General features: G+C 42.7%; 1 protein-coding gene across 2 annotated transcripts in view; it reads left to right on the top strand.

Moving 5' to 3' along the window:
- Nucleotides 1-2,027: 2,027 nt before the first annotated feature.
- The window catches only part of zfpm1 (zinc finger protein, FOG family member 1), a 79,541-nt gene continuing 60,648 nt past the window's right edge, over nt 2,028-20,920 (top strand). For both annotated transcript variants that reach the window (XM_084169368.1, XM_084169367.1), the window contains exon 1: nt 2,028-2,426. In XM_084169368.1, coding sequence (XP_084025494.1) covers nt 2,387-2,426 — 40 coding nt within the window. In that variant the 5' untranslated portion in view covers nt 2,028-2,386. The remainder of the gene's footprint in view (nt 2,427-20,920) is intronic.

Genomic DNA, 20,920 nt, shown 5'->3' with positions numbered 1-20,920 from the left:
GTTGCTCATTGGATTACCCCATACCATGGAAGAGGCTATGTGAAAGGTTATAAGACAAAAGGCAGACACATGGAATTGTTTTATTTGGATGGATCATGGATGGTTGGCATGACAGAAGTAGGCAGATATTTTCTTATCTAAAATGTGGGTGAAGCTTTGCTTCAGTATAGGCTACATTTCTCAAGCTCGTTATGTGTGTTTCACGCACGGGACTCGAGCCTGGATGGGCTTGTGCTTGGTAAAAACTCTATAGCCTATTGCACAATATATTCCAAAATTCTAACAAAATACACCAGCGACATCATTTAGGAGATAAAGGTTGTGAGCATAGTGTTTCTGAGCAGATTGACAATTATCTTCTAATATATTTGTGTGGCTATACGATGCTATCTTTAGAGCACAGCATCTTCTGCTTGGTTTTCAGAGCGAAAGAGAGAAATGAAATAGGCTACTACCCGTAACTACCAAAATAAGATGGTCATACCATGTAACCCAAACGGTTCGGACACTACAGACAAAAAAGTTGGCACATCAGCATTACCGACATCACGAGTCCACCATCAAACGGAGAGCACCATCGTGAGAGTCCCCCATTCCATAGAGTGGTCATATTCGTTTGTAGGCTTCACCGTTCGGACGGTACAAATGTTTTCGTGAGAAGACTGATTTTCAGGATGTCTCCTGGTGCAGATGTGGAAGGCCGATGCAGGCGAATGTGGTGGATTGAGACGCAGCCCATGCAAAAAAAACCAGATCTCTAGCTTAAACTGACGGATTCTGATGAGGATGTTTTTATGTTACTTAGATCGACGCATGGGTGCGTCAATAGACTCTTTAAAGTGTTTAATCCTTATAAGTATTAAACGCACACTATCATTAGCAAAGCTTAAGCCACGCCCCCACCTGTGTATTTCTATCACTCACACACACACAATAGTAGTAATGTTATTACACAGTAATTACCATATGATATGACAAGATAATATTGTTTCAATAACAGCATTACTACAGCAACGTAATGTGAAGTGTTACCGACCGGTCTTGCCAGTATCATAAGGAATCAACAGATTCTCATGACTGTCTTAAATCCAAAAGGTAATGTGTGATCTTGTGTGTACTGTATCTGTGATTTAAAAAATATATATCTTTAAAGATTAGCATGATTAATGTGTATCAGAGTATTTGATGTAACACTTGTCTCAATTTCTGTACATCATCAAGACAAACTCATATGTTGATACAACATAATAGCTATTGTGCTGTTAGACACCAGCCCTTTTCTACTTGACAAGATTTTCACATTGTCACTAGATGGCAGTAGTGAATATGGCTTAAACGCTTGTCTTGTGAGCTATTGTCTTGGTTTTGATTTGTACACTCAATTGATGCCTTCTGGAGATCTATTTTGTATTTCCTCTAAGAATTACATGAAAACTACAGCATGCTTGGCACCCACCAGTTACCGAAAGACTAATCAATAAAAGTGTCTTGAATTGCTTAAGTGTGTAGTAAAAATGCAGTGTTGCACATCACCTATGACATTACATTTACATTGCACCAAAGAGGGTCACATAAATACTTTCCTTATGCAAGGTTTCCCATGTCTTCATTTCTCATCCACTTCAATTATATCATAACTGTCTGTCATCTTAAAACGACATTTTCAGGAGTAAAAAAAGTGTAGGCAAATTCCAAGGGATGGACTATTAGGCTTATAGTTTGTACATTATAAAGATAGGCTACATATTTGCCATGAAGCATAGGCTACTATTGCTATATTATGCAATTATAAATGACAGAATATTTCAGTTTTAGATAAACCTTCCAGATAAACCTAGATAAGTTAAGATAAACAGTCGAAATAAACTTCATCAATGGATAAAATCAAAGTTGGTATACAATCAAGGATTTAAAATACGCCCATCATTGAGACGTTATAACTACGTCAGACGCAGGTGGCGTTAGAGAGGCGTGTCAGGTCTGCATATCAGCTGTACTGTTTAGTGTCATGCTCGCGCTCCATTGAAAACTGTCTGCCAGTACTAGAGCGTGGGGCGGACAAGGGAAAACGAAAACAATAAAACGGCAACATTTAATACAATAGTTATAGCGACACACCTGCATGCACTGGCATCCCTTCCGTGACAGTCAAGACATCACAAGAAAGAGGAGGAAGAGCAAGGAGAAAACCGCACATCTGGGAAGACATTTAAAAGTACCTAAAGCAGCTTACTTGGCCACAGGTAGTTATCGCGCGTCAAAGAATATCAAAGTGCAGGTCATGCGGATATCTCCGACTGGAGATCGAGCTGTGTTTCATTGCTAGTCGCGTTCTACTTGGGAAGAAGATCACTTCTTTTCAGCTGAACAAGAACAGGGGAAAGCCATGTCCCGAAGAAAGCAGAGCAAACCCCGGCAGATCAAACGTAAGAACAAATAAGTTCACATTTATCTTTAAAGAAGCAATCAGCTGTTGAAACAATAACAAAGCGAAATCCAGGCTACTGTTTCGCTAAAAAACGGAGGGATGGGGCTGGATAAATGTAACCACTTTCAAAGAACTATGGATGCAAGGAATGATCATCCATGATATCAACATTATAGTTTTAACCATGTTAACAAGTATTTGTTTACAGACATTAGAATAGCCTAAAACAAGCTTATATTTTGGGTTCTGATGGGGTACGGCAGTTGAACTAAGCTCATGAGGCATTTATAAGTTATATTCTTCAAGAATCAATGGGTAAATATTAAGTCAACAAAATGTATGTAGCTACTCCAGATTGCCACTTTAAGTGTCATTGCGCAGTTGTGAGAGTGAAAGATATAATTTCACAAGTGTTGACAGGTTTGTGAAATTCAGCGGTGACCAAAGTCATATTTCTAACATTTACCTGCAAACCTAATTTAAAAATGTTATTATGTGACAATATATATTTTTTTAATTTCGTGAAAATGTGCATTCGTTTTACATTTTATGTAGGGTAGCCAACAGTTTCAATGATGTTCTAGGCTACTGACTCAAACCACATTTAAAATATAGTCAGCTAGCCTAATATCGAGCACGTAAGCTAGGCTGCTATTATACATTTTCAAATAGGCCCTACTATAGCATATATATTCAAAATGATTTCAAAATAATGTAATGTTTTATTATTTTAATTGTGATGTAAAGCACATCTCACTCAGTGGCAAGCAACATCTGCAGGTGCTCCTACTCAACTCCACAGTGAGAGTATGCAATAAATTATTAAACAATGTGAAACATCATAGATTGAAAGCTATTATTCTTTTAGATGTAGGCTAGGCTACAGTTAGAAAAATGGTTTATGCAGTCTATCACAGTAGGTTTAAACATTGGGTCACTTAATTAGTTAGGGCCACTTAGCCTAACTTACAGTCTCTCTTTATTTACTTTATTTACAGTTGCTATAGGCTTAATAAAAAGTTTTTTAAAAACGTTTTGTCCATTGGCAACTGAACTGTAAAAGTGGTTTCCTGTTTAATTATGTTGTGGAAACAGTTCTCTGAAAAAGGCGACGTGAACGCAGATATACAGCGATCCGATATCAGCCGAGATGAGGATAAAAATTTGATCTTTTTTATTTGTTTTCTGTATGAGGCTGCACTGACGCTGACGTTGCATTTTCCCCTGCTTTACTGTTCATTTTTCCAGAGATGTGGCATCAGATAGCCGCCTAGCTGATCTCGCCTGCTGATAGTGGGTTACAATAGGATCTTTTTAATCTATCCTTTTAACTCCATAATGCATAGGCTTCCATTTAAAATGTTTTTATTTTGGTCTGGTGCTTGGTCTCCTTGCTTGACAAGTTCTTCCTGTTTACAAAATGTGTGAAGGTTTGCATGATTATGCAGTTAATGAAAATATTAATAATATTTACTCTCTCTCACTCACACTCACACACCCTCACTCACTGACTACTGCTGAGAAGTTGTTTTGCTCTGGTGCTAGGCTCTGTTTCAGTTCTTCATCCAGAAGAGATGCCTTGGTCTGATAAACGCAGTAGCAATATCTTGGAGGTTGAGTTTGAAAGGGCTTCTCAAAAGTAAAGCAGAAAGCGACTATTGAAAAGGAAAGAGAAATCACATAAGGTAACATTAGTATACATTAAGCACTTTGTGTAAAAGTAAAAGGCACACCATTGGTTGGTCATGCCAATGGCCCAAATGGACTCTCCAAATATGATCTGCAACATGCCATCATCAAAGCAGCCACTGGAAAAGGCTACATGAGAGTGAGAGGTTTTAAAGTCTTTGACTATAAGTCAAATCATCTTCACTTTATGTTGTTAATGAAGAGGTTGATGTTCTGTAGGCTAGCTGGTTGTAATTTAAATAATAAATTATATTTGTTATTTCCTTTTCATAGTGGTCTATCAATAGTGGTCTATCAATTGATCACACATCAGTCTCGCGTGGAATGTGGATATAGTCCAGACCCTGGAAAGGATGTATGCGTCTCAGGGTTGTCATAGCCTTAGTCTTTATCAGTTCTTACACCAGCATGCTTCCCCGGCCTCTTGACATTGCACAGAGAAACATTGAAGTCCCATGATTCTCTTGTGCCTTGGCAGACATTTTAATGGAGGAGGAGTGGTGATAATGACTTGGGGTTGGATTACGTCCACAATATTGTTCCATAAGCATCACAAGCTTGCTTCTTTGTACCAGCCTGTATTTTATGTTATGGTTATAGCACACTTGCTGGGTGATGGTCGTAGCATTTGGAATGCTGGTCCAACAACAAATGTTGCGTCCAGCATTATGGAAGCTGAAAGGCTAAATTCAGGGTAGATATGTCTGCTTCTTTTGTGCGTCATTTTCCCAACGGTGAAGATCTCTCAAACTGATTATCTATCCCTCCTTGATAGAAAGATATGCATGCAGCCCACTGGGTCCGGATCCCAGGGCTTATATTTTGGCGGTTGAGATGGGAGACAGGATAAGCAGGGCGGCGATCGCTCCCCCGATAGTATGAGCGTGAGACAGATAGAGGCGATTGGGATGGAGATTGCATTATAATTACATTTGGCTGCAGCATTCTCATCTTTGTTGTGTTTGTGTTGTTGTTTGGGACTAGCTGGGTGTATCTCTTGATAATTTAAAAAGTGGAAGAAGAGGATAAGACCAAAAACAGGGATGGAAGGTCTGATAAGGTGTAGTGGAAAAAAGCCAGGAGTACAGAAATGGTAGATGGATGTATTGTAGGTTTAAAAGCAGGCAGCTTCCCCTCTCTGAGATGTGCAGTGCTGATAAGGCCGCCTGCTGATCACTGATAGATAAGAACAGGCAGATCCACAGATACAGCTGCAGCTCGCTCTGCCCTCATGACATCACGGATAAAGCTCAGAGGTCACCGTGAATAATGCATGGCCTCCTATAGAAACCATGATGTCATGTCTGTAGGTTGAGACACCTCTGAATTACCCATTGACCTCATCTTCAAACCATGGAAGTTTATTTGTGCATCAACTTTTTAATTTAGATGTTATATTTGTACAATTTGTATGGATGATTGTAACCCTGCTCTATATTATCTGACATATACTTTAAACTTTCTGGGTTACATGACAGTTTCATAGTTATACAATTGAAACATTGATCCAATCTTCCCAAGCCAGTACAAAAAAAATATTATAATACATTGCTCACGTACACTGTCTCAGACAGACACACACACACTCATAAACCCATATGCCCATATAAACACACACAGCGCCTTGGTGGCTTTCTCTTGTGTGTTTTTCCTTCTTTGTTCTGCTTTTAGCTCGATGTGAACTTTTGATAAGCCCTGGGGGCCGATCTCCGGTGCAGATAGAGATTGCCAAGTATGATTAGAGTTGTTATCAGCACAGAGCAGGCAGGAGCTAAGACTCCACTGCAATAGCAAAGCGACACGTAGGAGCAGCAAGGCCTGGACCCTGGCAATCAGTTCCACCGTTAATGTGATTAATGTTGTTGTATAATTAGATGATAGGTGTGAATGCATTTCTCTCCCACCCTCTCTTTTTCAACCTCGTCTTTTTCCACACCCCCGTTTTTTTCCCTAACAAGCATTGTAGTTGATTAATTTAATTAAAACTAATACCACATATTACTCAGTGTAGATTCCATGTAAGATACCAATGAGATGCAGGGGAATTTGTGTTCATTGATGATTATCTTGAAAGTGTTTTTTTGGCGAAAAATGAAGAGCATAACTTGATGCTGCTAAAAGAGAGAAAAGTACAGCATCAGCATAATGCTAAAAGTGGTTGATTTTTCTACCTATTAGATGATGACAGATTACATTGGAATTGAGATGGTTTTAAATAGTCTGTTCAGTTTGAGAACATTTAATGACTGGCTAATATTTTAGGGGATTTGCTCATTTTATTTTGGTGGAGTGTTGTGTGTGTGTATCAGTTTATTTTGCCGTTAGGTTATGGTCTATAGAGCTGATGACTGTGAACAGTGTTAATAGGATCGGTGAGTGGCCTGTCTGTGGAGGGAAGTTGGCAGGGTTGCAGAGGAAATGCTGCCTGTTTGGTGTGTGGATGAGTTATTACACCTTCCTGCTATTTACTCGGAGCGTGAATTATGATGCTCTGCTCCTTGGCCCCCCTGGAGCTGTTGTAAACGGTTTCACCTTTGACCTCTGAGGCAAGAACCTCTATAAAGAGAGAATACTTAAAGACCCAGTGCAGTCAAAAACGTGATTTTCCTGTGTTTAAAAAATATATATTACCACCAGTGGATGCTCCTCAGAGGAGGAAGGGAGGACCATCCTACTCAGTAATTTATTTTTATTTTTTAAAGTGAAACATTAGTTATTCTTTTTAGAAAAACTATACTAAATATATTCACGTCACCAAATTACTGATTTTAAAACACTTTTGCAATTCAGGTCTACAGTAGCCTCAACGGCACCGTTTAGGGTAGCACCATGTTGTAGCCGGAGGACAACAATTTTCCGTCCTCCTCTGGGTACATTGACTTCAATATAAAACCTGGGAGGCTCATGGTTCTCACACCCTTTCATAGACTTGCACAGTAATTATGATGACTTCCGGCATGTTGTCCGTCCAATCAAAGGATCAGAGAATGAATCTAGTACCGAAAGCATAAGCTACAGCTAGCTAGCACTGCATTGCATAAAGTGTGGTGAGTAGTTGACTCAAAGAGAGAGAAAGACAATAGTCGAACATTTTAGAAAAAAATATTTTTGCAAACAATTAAGGAGAGAGACAGTAGTTGAACAGTTTTGAAGAAATTAATTTTTAAAAAAAATTGAGGGAGACAACCTTACTCAAACAGAGAGGAATGCTATTAATGTTACACTGCATCTCTTCCAAGTCAAGGTAAGCTTTCGGTTTTATTAAATTATTGCCACCGGTGCCCGCAGGTGTAACTGCTAAACTGCTTGCTGTACACTGTACTGCGTGATTGTACACATGGATTGTCGGTTTACTAACGCCCTTTAGTTCTAGTAGCTATGTTGACTATGACATTGGCTAATATGGTGACAACGATGTAGGCTGTGTAGCGGTTATGGTATGAAGGTTTGGCTTTGAGAGGTTTTCACCTGGTCACAGACAGCTGTTGTGCACTGAAGTCCACAAGTGAAGGGAAAAGGTGAAAGGAGGGGAGCGCGTAGATGTGAGAAGGAATTATACAACGAGCAAAGTGATGATGCTGTATGTTGTGGCTGCTATGAAAGTGAACTGTGTGTGTGTGGGTTATCAGGGGTGTATTCATTCCGCCGATTCTGTTCATTTCTTAAACGGAATGAAACGGGGATGGACCTACCTGAATTTGTCCAATAGTTTTAGTTCAGTTTTGCAACTATTTGGACCAATAATTACACCCGAGATCAGCAGATGCAGCAGAGTGTGCAAGGCATTATTGAATGCGTCACTATCCACGTTTCCATCCAACCATTTCATGTTACTTCATGCATGAAAAAAGTCACGACCGGGCTGAAACATGAAATGCTAGTACAATTTTATAAATGCCAGCAGACAATTTGTTTGTTCGACGTGGTGGGATCTTTTTATGTAGGTAAAATTAATTATGCGAGAAATGGTTAGGTGATCGATTGAAGTACTATGTACATATAGGTAGGGGGTGAAAAGCAGAAAGTCTGTGTAGCTGTTTAATTACCTGTTCAGAGGTCTTATGGCTTTGGGGTAGAAGCTGTTCAGGAGACTTTTGGTCTCAGACTTGGCGGTCCGATACCGCTTACCGTGCGGTAGCGGAGTACTTCCCCTGACACCGCCTGGTATAGAGGTCCTGGATGGCAGGGAGCTCGGCCCCAGTGATGTACTGGGCCATACGCACTACCCTCTGTAGCGCCTTGCTGTCGAATGCTGAGCAGTTGCTATACCAATCGGTGATGCAGCCAGTCAAGATGTTCTCAATGGTGCAACTGTAAAACCTTTTGAGGATCTGAGGGCCCATGCCAAATCTTTTCAGCCTTCTAGGGGGGAAGAGGCATTGTTGAGCCCTCTCCACGACTGTGTTGGTGTGTTTGGACCATGATAGGTCCTTAGTGATGTGGACACTGAGGAACTTGAACCTCTCGACCGTCTCCACTAAAGCCCCATTGATGTGAATGGGGGCATGCTCCACGATCAGCTCCTTTGTCTTGCCTACGTTGAGGGAGAGGTTGTTGTCCTGGCACCACACTGCCAGGTCTCTGACCTCCTCGCTGTAGGCTGTCTCATCGTCAGCGAACGTACTTATGGTGTTGGAGACGTGTGCAGCCACGCAGTCGTGGAGGAACAGGGACCTCTATACCAGGCGGTGTCAGAGGAAGGCCCAAAAATTATCAAAGTCTCCAGCCACCCTAGTCATAGACTGTTCTCTCTGCTACCGCACGGCAAGCGGTACCGGAGCGCCAAGTCTAGGTCCAAAAGGCTTCTTAACAGCTTCTACCCCCAAGCCATAAGACTCCTGAACCGCTAATCATGGCTACCCAGACTATTTGCATTGCCCCCCTACCCCACCCCACCCCAATCCCCTATTTTACGCTGCTGCTACTCTGTTTATTATTTATGCATAGTCACTTTAACTCTACCCACATGTACATATTACCTCAATTACCTCGACTAACCGGTACATTGACTCTGTACTGACTAACCGGTACATTGACTCTCTACTGGTACCCCCCGTATATAACCTCCCTACTGTTATTTTATTTGACTGCTGCTCTTTAATTATTTGCAATTTTTTTCTTAAACTGCATTTTTGGTTATGGGCTTGTAAGTAAGCATTTCACTGTAATGTCTACACCTGTTGTACTCGGCGCCCTGAGGGGCCACCGTGTTGAGGATCAGCGTGGCGGATGTGTTGTTGCCTACCCTCACCACCTGGGGGCGGCCCGTCAGGAAGTCCAGTATCCAATTGCAGAGGGAGGTGTTTAATCCCAGGGTCCTTAGTTTAGTGATGAGCTTGGAGGGCACTATGGTGTTGAACGCTGAGCTGTAGTCAACAGCATTCTCATGTAGGTGTACCTCTTGTCCAGGTGGGAAAGGACAGTGTGGAGTGCAATAGAGATTGTGTGATCTGTTGGGGCGAATTGGAGTTGGTCCAGGGTGTCGGGATGTTGGTGTTGATGTGAGCCATGATCAGCCTTTTAAAGCATTTCATGGCTACAGATGTGAGGGATAAAATAGTAATTTAGACAGGTTACCTTGGCGTTCTTGGGCACAGGGTGGTCTGCTTGAAACGTGGGTATTACAGGCTGGGTCAGGGAGAGGTTGAAAATGTCAGTGAAGACACTTGCTAGCTGGTAAGCGCATGCTCTGTGTATGCGTCCTGGTAATCCGTCTGGCCTTGCGGCCTTGTGAATGTTAACCTGTTTAAAGTTCTTACTCACATTAGCTACGGAGAGCGTGATCACACAGTCGTCCGGTACAGCTGGTGCTCTCATGCATAGTTCGGTGTTGCTAGCCTCGAAGCGCACATATAAGGTATTTAGCTTGTCTGGTAGGCTCGCGTCACTGGACAGCTCGGCTGGGTTTTCCTTTGTAATCCGTGATAGTTTGCAGGTTCTGCCACATTTGACGAGCTGCAATTCGATTAGATTTATGTGCGTACGGTCACTGGGGACTACGTTGTCGATGCACTTATTAATGAAGCCGGTGACTGAAGTGGTAAACTCCTCAATGCCATCGGCTGAATCCCGGAACATACAGTGCCTTTGGAAAGTATTCAGACCCCTTGACTTTTTTCACATTTTGTTAGGTTACAGCCTTATTCTAAAATTGATTAAATTGTTTTTTTCTTCACCCCTCATCAATCTACACATAATACCCCATAATGACAAAGCAAAAACAGGTTTTTAGAAATGTTTGCGGAAATATCACATTTACATAAGTATTCAGACCCTTTACTCAGTACTTTGTTGAAGCACCTTTGGCAGCGATTACAGACAAGCTTGGCACAACTGTATTTGCGGAGTTTCTCCCATTCTTCTCTGCAGATCCTCTCAAGCTCTGTCAGGTTGGATGGGGAGCGTCGCTGCGCAGCTATTTTCAGGTCTCTCCAGAGATGTTCAAGTCCGGGCTCTGGCTGGGCCACTCAAGGACATTCAGAGACTTGTCCCGAAGCTTAGGGTCATTGTCCTGTTGGAAGGTGAACCTTCGCCCCAGTCTGAGATCCGCTTAGCGTCTGCTTCATCACACCACATCCGTATTGATTGCATCACCGGTACTTCCTGTTTGAGTTTTTGCTTGTAAGCAGGAATTAAGAGGATGGAGTTATGGTCAGATGTGCCAAATGGAGGGCGAGGGAGAGCTTTGTTATGCGTCTCTGTGTGTAGAGTAGAGGTGATCTAGAGTTTTTTTTTTTTTTTGCCTCTAGTTGCACAGGAGACATGCTGGTAGAAATTAGGTAACATTTCAGGTTCCCTGCATTAAAATCCCCAGCCATTAGGAGCGCTGCATCTGGGTGAGCATTTTCTTGTTTGCTTATGACTTTTTACAGCTCGTTGAGTGCGATCTTAGTGCTAGCATCGGTTTGTGGTGGTAAATAGACAGCTACAAAAAATCTAGATGAAAACTCTCTTGGTAAATAGTGTGGTGTGCAGTTTATCATGGGGTATTCTAACTCCGGTGAGCAGAACCTCGAGGCTTCTTTAATATTAGAGATCGTGCACAAACTGATGTTGACAAAGAGACACCCCCCCCCCTCTTCTCAGCTTACCGGACGCAGCTGTTCTGTCCTGCCGATTTAATAGAAAAAACAGCTAGATTTATATTGTATTTTCCATGTCCTTGTTCAGCCACAACTCAGTGAAACATAGTATATTACAGTTCTTCAGATCACGTTGATAGGATAGTCTCGAACGAAGCTCATCCAGTTTATTTTCCAGTGATTGCACGTTCGTCAATAGAACGGAGGGTAATGGCAACTTATCCACTCGCCGTCGCAGTCTCGTTACATATCGCGCACGCCAACCCCTATAGTGCCACCTCCTCCGAGTGACGGGGATTTGGGCCTGGTCTGGAATGAGCATTATGTCCTTCGCCTCCAATTCGTTGAAGTAGAAGTCCTCATCCAAATCGAGGTTAGTAATCGCTGTTTTGATGTCCAGAAGCTCTTTTCAGTCATATGAAACGATGGCCAAAATATTATGTACAGCATTGGTTTTGGATCAGCGCAAAAAAACACACAATATAGCACAATTGGTCAGCAGCCTGTAAAACGGCAGCCATCCCCTCCGGCGCCACTATTTCCAATTATATCCACATTTGCTATATAACGCAACAGTTTTTGTGACAAAACCATCAGTATGGTTGAAAATGCGATGGAAACCCATTTAACTTGTATTTTTCATTCGGTACATGGGAATTTTAAAGGCAAAAGTTATTTTTATGTGCACTACATCATCACGCACATCCTTTTATCTGCAAAAAGTCTGTTTGATGCAGTTTTTAGAATATTCACATTGAAAATCTGTCGCAAATTGGATGGAAACCTAGCAACTGTCTGTCACCTTGTTTACACCAATTTGTCTCTCGACCTGTGCACCTACGTTATAAACTTTCATTTGTAGGCTAGGTTGTAGCAACCTCATGATGGGTATAGGGCAAATATGTGTATCATGTAGTAGCCTAAACCTATTGATGTTACATTGAGCTGGGTGAATGAAATATGAATGACAGTCATCCAATATGCTGTAATATAAATAAATCCATGCTCATAAACAAATAGTCCTCCCTAATCCGAAACGGCACCGACCGCCACTGATTACCACACTATGAGGTTGGAATAATACTGTGAAACTGTGAAAATTATGATAATGCCCTTTTAATGTAAGAGCGGTTTGAAAATACCGTCTGGAATGTCATCCTTTTTCGTTGGGATGGAGTTTCGGCCTGCCTGGTGACATCACCAGGCGGTAAATTAGTTAATAGACCAATAAGAAAGAGTTCCAAACCTCTCTGCTAATAACAGCTAGTTTTCTGTTTCCCCCTGAAACACCGACATAGTGTCTTAAAAGGGTGTGGGAAACACCACGAGCCAGAACAGCTTCAATGCGTCTTGGCATAGATTCTACAAGTGTCTGGAACTCTATTGGAGGGATGCAACACCATTATTTCACAATCAATTCCATAATTTGGTGTTTTGTTGAAAGTGGTGGAAAATGCTTTCTCAGGCGCCGCTCCCATAAGTGTTCAATTGGGTTGAGATCTGGTGACTGAGACGGCTGAGATGGCATATGGTTTACATCGTTTTCATGCTCATCAAAGCATTCAGTAACCACTCGTGCCTGTGGATGGGGTTATTGCCATCCTAAGGAGGCATAGCCAAGGTAGCCAAAATAATGGCTTGTGCAGCATTTTTAGACATTACCCAAATCATGATGTAATGTTAATTGCTTAGTTAACTCAGGAACCACACCTGTGTGGAAGCACCTGCTTTCAATATACTTTGTATCCCTCGTTTACTCAAGTGTTTCCATTATTTTGGCTGTTACCTGTACTTACAGTAGCCTAATCTTTGTCAAACTATTTACTTTTGCAGTAACTGTTGCTGTGTTTTGTCTTCGGTGTGGTCATATGCTGTCCTGTAGTACAGGTGGACTTTGACCTCCAACGTTAAAGGAAAGAGCCCTTTCCTCAAGTACATAACAGCTGTGTCCCACCTTTCATTCTAAACACTGCTGGTCTTGCTGTGTGTTGTAAGGACTTTTTAACAATGTGTACCTACACTGTAATTACACTGTACCTGCCTATGTAACAACCAAATGAATACATAGGCATTACATAGGCACAATTCTTTAGTTTTGTGTCCATTTTCCAGTTGAGTGATATTTATGCAGGGTATGGTTTGATGCGATGACACTTTTTATTCAGGATATGATTGATGGAGTAAGGTTGTGTGGTTGTTGTATGTTTGATCTTTATATTGGTATATTGTCTTGATAAAGAGGTCTGGATAGAGATGGTGTTTCTATGTGTGTCCTGGGTAGCCATGGGCCACATGGCCATGCTCAGGCTAAGTCGGCAGGCAGGCAGGCCGCTGGCCAGGGGACAGTGTGTGACGCTATTATGACAAGGCCACCCTAGCGCAGACGATAAGAGAGACCATTTACTCCTACTGTGTTCAGCGCTCTGTTTGGTTCTGTGGTATAAAAATCCCTGGGCAAACAATCCAGCCTGACCTGCTTTTACAGCTGGCAGGCAGGTGGAGGGAGCGGAGTACAACGGGTACACTGCGGCTCTGCCCCCAACTGTTACTGTGATACGGGATGTACACAGAAGTGTCTTCTTGACCTGTAGAATATGATATATGTACAGTATGTCGCATGGACATATGACCCTGCACCCCCACTCCGTCAGATCACCCATAACGATCTATATTACAAACACACACACACACAGTGTGTATGAGGAGGAAAATAGACGATAAGAACTGCAGGGCGTCAGGGACAAAGGCCCAGAAAGAGGAGATGCTAGACTGCCCCCAGGGACCTACCTTAACAGAGGTAGTCTAGACCAGCAGCTCCTCTCACTGTCTGCTCTCATACACTACACTCTGGCCAGTTAGGATGTGTCCAAAATGGCACCCTTTCCCTGTATAGTGCACTAGCGGTCAAAAGTAGTACATTATGAAGGGAAATGGATGCCGTTTGGGACGTTGAGATACACTACACTCCCTGGCCAGTAACTCTCCCTGTCCAGTTGTACTGAGCCAGGAACCAGGGATCAGTAACCCCTCGCTCTCTCTCTCGTGTACAGTATGACTCATTCAGGCCAGCCCTGTTATTTGTGAGTGGTCTTAGTCTTAGTCTGGTTTGCTTTGCGCTTGTGTAAACCATGTGTGTTCTTGCTCTGTGGCTGATCAGTAACTTGTCAGTCAAAGACAGTTCTGTAGGCGGAGGGGAGGGAGATAGATAGTTGCGGGGCGGGGCCACAGGTAGTATATCACACGTCATAAATGTGTACTTTTCGGTGTACAGTATGAGATCGGGATGGTTAAGTGAGGAAAGAAATGCTCTGGAGTACTCAGTAAAAACATAGGGAAATAAGGATCCAATCAGACCCATATATGGGTTAGGTGGTGTCTTTGTCCACCCCACTTACTACTAGCCCTCTCGAAGTCCAGTGTCTCATCACTTCTCGTCACACCTTCACGTTTAGAAATCTGTCTGTTGTGAGGAGAGAGATGATGTAGTCCAGACATCATGTTACACACCACTCCCTTTGTTTTCTACGAATACACAGCCATGCCAAACTATATCTTATATTTTCCCTTTCTTAGTATCTTATTGATACGTGCACCTAACGAAATACCTTATTGTGCTCAGACGAGATGACGGAATAACATGGTAGATTGAGTCAGACAGTATGACCACAGTTGAAACTCATTTCCTTTATATAGTGTGTAAATGAATAAGTTGCCTTCTTGACAATCAATGAACAAGAGAGTAAAAATGGGGAAGAGGAAGAGCATTCGGGTGGTTTAACGACTTCTGTTGGCAATCAGATGTCTAACATAATTTTCGTCCTTTTAGTACGTGGACCCACCTACAGTGTATCTTCGTAGCCAGTGCAACCTGTGTAGACTATATTGATAAGCTAGGAGATTAGGAATGTGCACTTTATCTCATGGTTCTGTTTCTACTTGTTTATCCTGGTATTTACAAGGACATTTTGTGATGTCAATGGGTACTTTCTAAAATAATTTAAAACAATTGGAAAAGGTGCCTAGTGGTTCTTTTATTGAAACCCAAATAAACAAATGTAATTCATTATTAATAGGTTATTTTTGTGGAATGACCATGTAAAATACTAAGTAAATACATGGTTGCTACTGTAAATTGATGATAATTAATATAATTCCTGTAGTTAGTGTGACCTTTTCCAAAATGTCCCTACCCTTTATTCTCCTGCTCTCTTTTTCTTCTCTATCTACCAGTCCTTCTTTTTTATTCACTCTATCTTTATCCCTCATTCTCTTGCAGCAGCCCCTCTCTCTGTCTCTAGTCAGACCTCTAGCCTCACTGAACCAGGTCTTGGCGGTATGATAATGTGGAAAGTTGAACTGGCCCCATTACAGCTTGGCTGATGGCAGTGCCGATAAGGCTGTTGATAATGGGTGCAGATAGTGCTGACACAGCGGTCCAATAGCCAGCCCTCTCTCCCCCATTATCATTCCTGCCCACCGATGGGCTCCAAGAGCGCTATCTGCTCTCCATTTCCACTCCTGTGACAGATAAGAATGGAAATACTGACTTCATAGCTGACTGATTAAAGTGTCTGCCTTTCTTGATAATACACAGATAAATTATGATTTTTTTCTCTCTTTCTCTTCTTCCCTATCTCTCTCTCTCTCTCCCCCTCTCTCTTTCTCCCTCTATCTAGAAAGGATGGGGTGCGTCAGGGTGAAAAACCTCTCCTCTTTTTAATTTCTCTTTCTTTGTAGGCCTTTTTGAGAGGGAGAGAGGAGGAACAGGGAGGATAGGGATAGAGTGTATGATGGTAGTATAATTGGGAAAGTTTGAGGGTAGTGTAGTGTGGAGGTCCATTATACATCTAGGTTGCTTTTGACACATAAAAGGGTTGTGCTGTTTTGGTTGTCCAAAACAGCTATTAGCAGCGAGGCCAGAGGAAACAGTACAGAGCGTGGGCAGCAGCCCTATCTACGGCCCAATGAACTCCCATCGGAGTTACAGGCTTTTCCAGGTTGAGAGTTTATCACTGATTGCGCCAGCGAGATACCAGGATGATCAGTGATGGATAGACTCCAGCATCCAAATCCTGTAACTCATTTGCTTTTTATCCGCATTCCCTATCTCTCCTCTTATTTTTCTCTCTCCCCTTACTCTGTCCATCGTTACTCCTGTCGTCTCTCCTCCACTCACCCCTCTCTCCTCTGCTCTGCTCTCCTTCCCTCTCATTAATAGTGTTCCATTAGGAGTGAAATTCCCCCATGCGTCCTCTTCCTGTATTGTAATATGATGATGTCACTCCTCCTGTCTACTGTCTCGCTGTTGTATGTGTCATAGATTTGAGTCAGACAACCTGTTCACGTAGCCTGTAGCACACATAGACAAGAGCTAGACAAGAGTTGATTGCACATGGCAACAACTCACTGGCCTATCCCAGTAATAAAAGTCCCACCCCTCTCTCTGTCACAGTGGAATCTGTCCCCACAAGCTTGGGCCCTGTTAGAGCCTCGGAACAGGAAGTGAGTGGTTGTCCCCTTTTAGAGGTGCAGAGGAACACCTCCCCAAACGGCCCCCTCCTGACAGAGAGACAGACCTGTAGCCATTGGGAGAACAGCGGCCTGTAACAACGTACTGTTTGTTCAGGGCACACTAACTGACCTTGATAGATTACAGATGGTTTTTTTCTGTGAGTGAGAGAAATGATAAGTCTGTGTGAAATATTTTTTTTCCTCTTCTTTGAAACATTACTTTAGTATAGGATAGGGTGAGTCTGTGTCTGCTTCCAAGTGTGCTACTCTCCCACTGGTTCAAATAAACTGTCTTTGCCTTTTTCCATACTCCCCTGTGACCATTTCACCATAGCTAACCCTGCTGCTAAATTATTCACATTAACAGGCCTGTAAAAATGTGTACATAAGGTTAATTTGATACCAAAACCTGACTTCATTTTTAAGGGTAGTAGTCCTTTTTTTAGGCTGCAAAGAATGGGGAGTGGAAGCAGGGAAAAAAATAAACTGGGATAAAAAGCCTAGATAAGGGAATGACTGTGTTGTGTAGGAGTTGATATCAATGTTATCTATCTCTCTTTTTCACTCTCCTAGCCCTTCTGTTGTTTTTCACCCCTTATCTCGCTCCACCAAAATGCCAGGAACAAAAAGGGAGAAAGAAAGAAATTACCGCATGGATTATTCATGGGGAGGCTGATAATGTTGACGCAAAAATTAAGAAGAATATGTTTTTCTTCCTCTCAGTGATTTTGTTTTTAAATGTTTTAAAATAAAGTGTTAGCATTGTGTGATAGCTTAGTTGGTGCGGTCGTTTTTGTCATAGTAGATTGGACCTTGTTTAACCCTTTTCCCCCGCTATGTCTTTCTGCTCAGACCAAAGCCCCTCCTCCTTATGATCCACACAGACATATAGAGAGCTGCTGGGCTTAGATAAGGCAGACCTCAATCTGACACTAATAGAGAGGCAGTGGACAGGCCTGTGTTGCCGTAGATGACAGCAGGTCTGGTTATTGTTAGATTTCTGCTGAGGAGCCCTCCTCCTCTCCCCTCACAACAAAGAGGGGCAGGCCGTCCCCCTGACCCTGCTTTACATCGTAATCACTAATTGCACCTGTTCTAATACAATAGCTCTAATTCTCTGTACTGTTTCTCTTGTATTTAACTAGTCTATTCTGGTTTCCCTACTGGTCTCAAAATGGCTACCATGTAATGCTTCCCTCTGGTACTGATACAAACATGAAAAATCTGGTAAGATGCATCCAGAAGAGGAAATTAATAAATATACTGAACTCAAATATAAACGCAACATGTAAAGTGTTGGTCCCATGTTTCATGAGCTACATAAAAGATCCCAGAAATGTTCGATAGGCACAAAAAGCTTAGTTTATTGATTGTCAAGAAGTTTATATTTGTTTATATCCCTGTTAGTGAGCATTTCTCCTTTGTCAATATAATCCATCCACCTGACAGGTGTGACATATCAAGAAGCTGATTAAACAGCATGATCATTACACAGGTGCTGGGGACAATAAAAGGCCACTCTGAAATGTGCATTTTTGTCACACAACACAATTTTGAGGGAGAGTGCAATTGGCATGCTGACTGCAGGAATGTCCATCAGAGCTGTTGCCAAAGAATTGAATGTTTAATTTCTCTACCATAAGCCGCCTCCAACGTCGTTTTGGAGAATTTGGCAGTACGTCCAACTGGCCTCACAACCGCAGACCACGTGTAACCACACCAGCCCAGGACCTCCACAACCGGCTTCTTCACCTGCGGGCTCGTCTGAGACCAGTCACCCGGACAGCTGATGAAACTATGGGTTTGCGCAACCGAAGAAGTTCTGCACAAACTGTCAGAAACCGTCTCAGGGAAGCTCATCGGCGTGCTTGTCGTCCTCACCAGGGCCTTGACCTGACTGTAGTTTGGTGTTGTAACTGACTTCAGTGGGCAAATGCTCACCTTCGATGGCCACTGGCACGTTGGAGAAGTGTGCTCTTCACAGATTCCCGGTTTCAACTGTACCGGGCAGATTGCAGACAGTGTGTATGGCATTGTGTGGGCAAGCGGTTTGCTGAAGTCAATGTTGTGAACAGAGTCCCCCATGGTGACGGTGGGGTTATAGTATGGGCAAACATAAGCTACGCACAACGAACACAATTGCATTTTATCGATGGCAATTTGAATGCACAGAGATACCGTTTTTGCCATTCATCTGCCGCCATCACCTCATGTTTCAGCATGATAATGCACGGCCCCATGTCACAAGGATCTGTACACAATTCCTGGAAGCTGAAAATGTCCCAGTTCGTCCATGGCCTGCATACTCACTAGACTTGCCACCCATTGAGCATATTTGGGATGCTCCGGATCGACGTGTATGACGGTGTGTTCCAGTTCCCGCCAACATCCAGCAACTTCACACAGCCATTGAAGAGGAGTTGGACAACATTCCACAGGCCGCAATCAACAGCCTGATCAACTCTATGTGAAGGAGATGTCGCACTGCATGAGGCAAATGATGGTCACACCAGATACTGACTTGTTTTCTGATCCACACCCCATCCTTTTTTTTTTTTAAAGGTATCTGTGACCAACAGATGCATATCGGTCATGTGAAATCCATAGATTAGGGCCTAGTGAATTTATTTAAATTGACTGATTTACTTACATGAACTATAACTCAGTAAAATCGTTGAAATTATTGCATGTTGCGTTTTATAGTTTTGTTCAGTGTAGATTAATTTAAAATGAATTTCAACGGATAAGGAAATGGAAGAAAGCAGTCTAGCTCTCTCTGTTCTCTCTGGTTTGTTATAGATTGCTACAGTAGAGAGAGACTAGTCTTTGTGTGGAGTCCTTGTGCATCACACTTGACCCTGTTTTTTAAACCGTAGGTCACCTGGCGCTCCATCCCCTGCCCCTTGGCAGGGTCAGGTTTCCCCTGCTCTTTGTGCCTCCTTTCCGTGTGTATGTGTGCGCGCATCTGTGCGTGTGTGTGTGTGTGTGTGTGTGTGTGTGTGTGTCTGTGCATCAGTGTGAGTCCTGGGGTAGACAGGCTCTGTTTCAGGCCCAGTCAGGGAGGCAGGAGGTGGGGTGGAGGTGCCCTCTGTCCCTGACTCATGATGCATGCTGGAGATTAGCTGCAATGGACCAGGAGAACAAGGTAACAGTGGATGGATGGGCGTCGCCATCCCAGCAATGAGATCTAGCTAATGTCCTCTAGTCAACTATCCTCTCACGACTTTCTCCTCATCCTTTCTCGTCTTTTACCTCTTCTACATATTAGTTAATGGAATGAGAGTTCAGGGTAAGATATACAGTGGGGAAAAAAAGTATTTAGTCAGCCACCAATTGTGCAAGTTCTCCCACTTAAAAAGATGAGAGAGGCCTGTAAATTTCATCATAGGTACACGTCAACTATGACAGACAAATTGAGAAACAAAAATCCAGAAAATCACATTGTAGGATTTTTAATGAATTTATTTGCAAATGATGGTGGAAAAAAAAGTATTTGGTCACCTACAAACAAGCAAAATTTCTGGCTCTCACAGACCTGTAACTTCTTCTTTAAGAGGCTCCTCTGTCCTCCACTCGTTACCTGTATTAATGGCACCTGTTTGAACTTGTTATCAGTATAAAAGACACCTGTCCACAACCTCAAACAGTCACACTCCAAACTCCACTATGGCCAAGACCAAAGAGCTGTCAAAGGACACCAGAAACAAAATTGTAGACCTGCACCAGGCTGGGAAGACTGAATCTGCAATAGGTAAGCAGCTTGGTTTGAAGAAATCAACTGTGGGAGCAATTATTAGGAAATGGAAGACATACAAGACCACTGATAATCTCCCTCGATCTGGGGCTCCACGCAAGATCTCACCCCGTGGGGTCAAAATGATCACAAGAACGGTGAGCAAAAATCCCAGAACCACACGGGGGGACCTAGTGAATGACCTGCAGAGAGCTGGGACCAAAGTAACAAAGCCTACCATCAGTAACACACTATGCCGCCAGGGACTCAAATCCTGCAGTGCCAGACATTTCCCCCTGCTTAAGCCAGTACATGTCCAGGCCCGTCTGAAGTTTGCTAGAGTGCATTTGGATGATCCAGAAGAGGATTGGGAGAATGTCATATGGTCAGATGAAACCAAAATATAACTTTTTGGTAAAAACTCAACTCGTCGTGTTTGGAGGACAAAGAATGCTGAGTTGCATCCAAAGAACACCA

The sequence above is a fragment of the Coregonus lavaretus genome, assembly GCF_964263955.1.
Source record: "Coregonus lavaretus genome assembly, chromosome: 9".
NCBI lineage: Eukaryota > Metazoa > Chordata > Actinopteri > Salmoniformes > Salmonidae > Coregonus > Coregonus lavaretus.
This window is presented reverse-complemented; position numbering and strand designations above follow the sequence as displayed.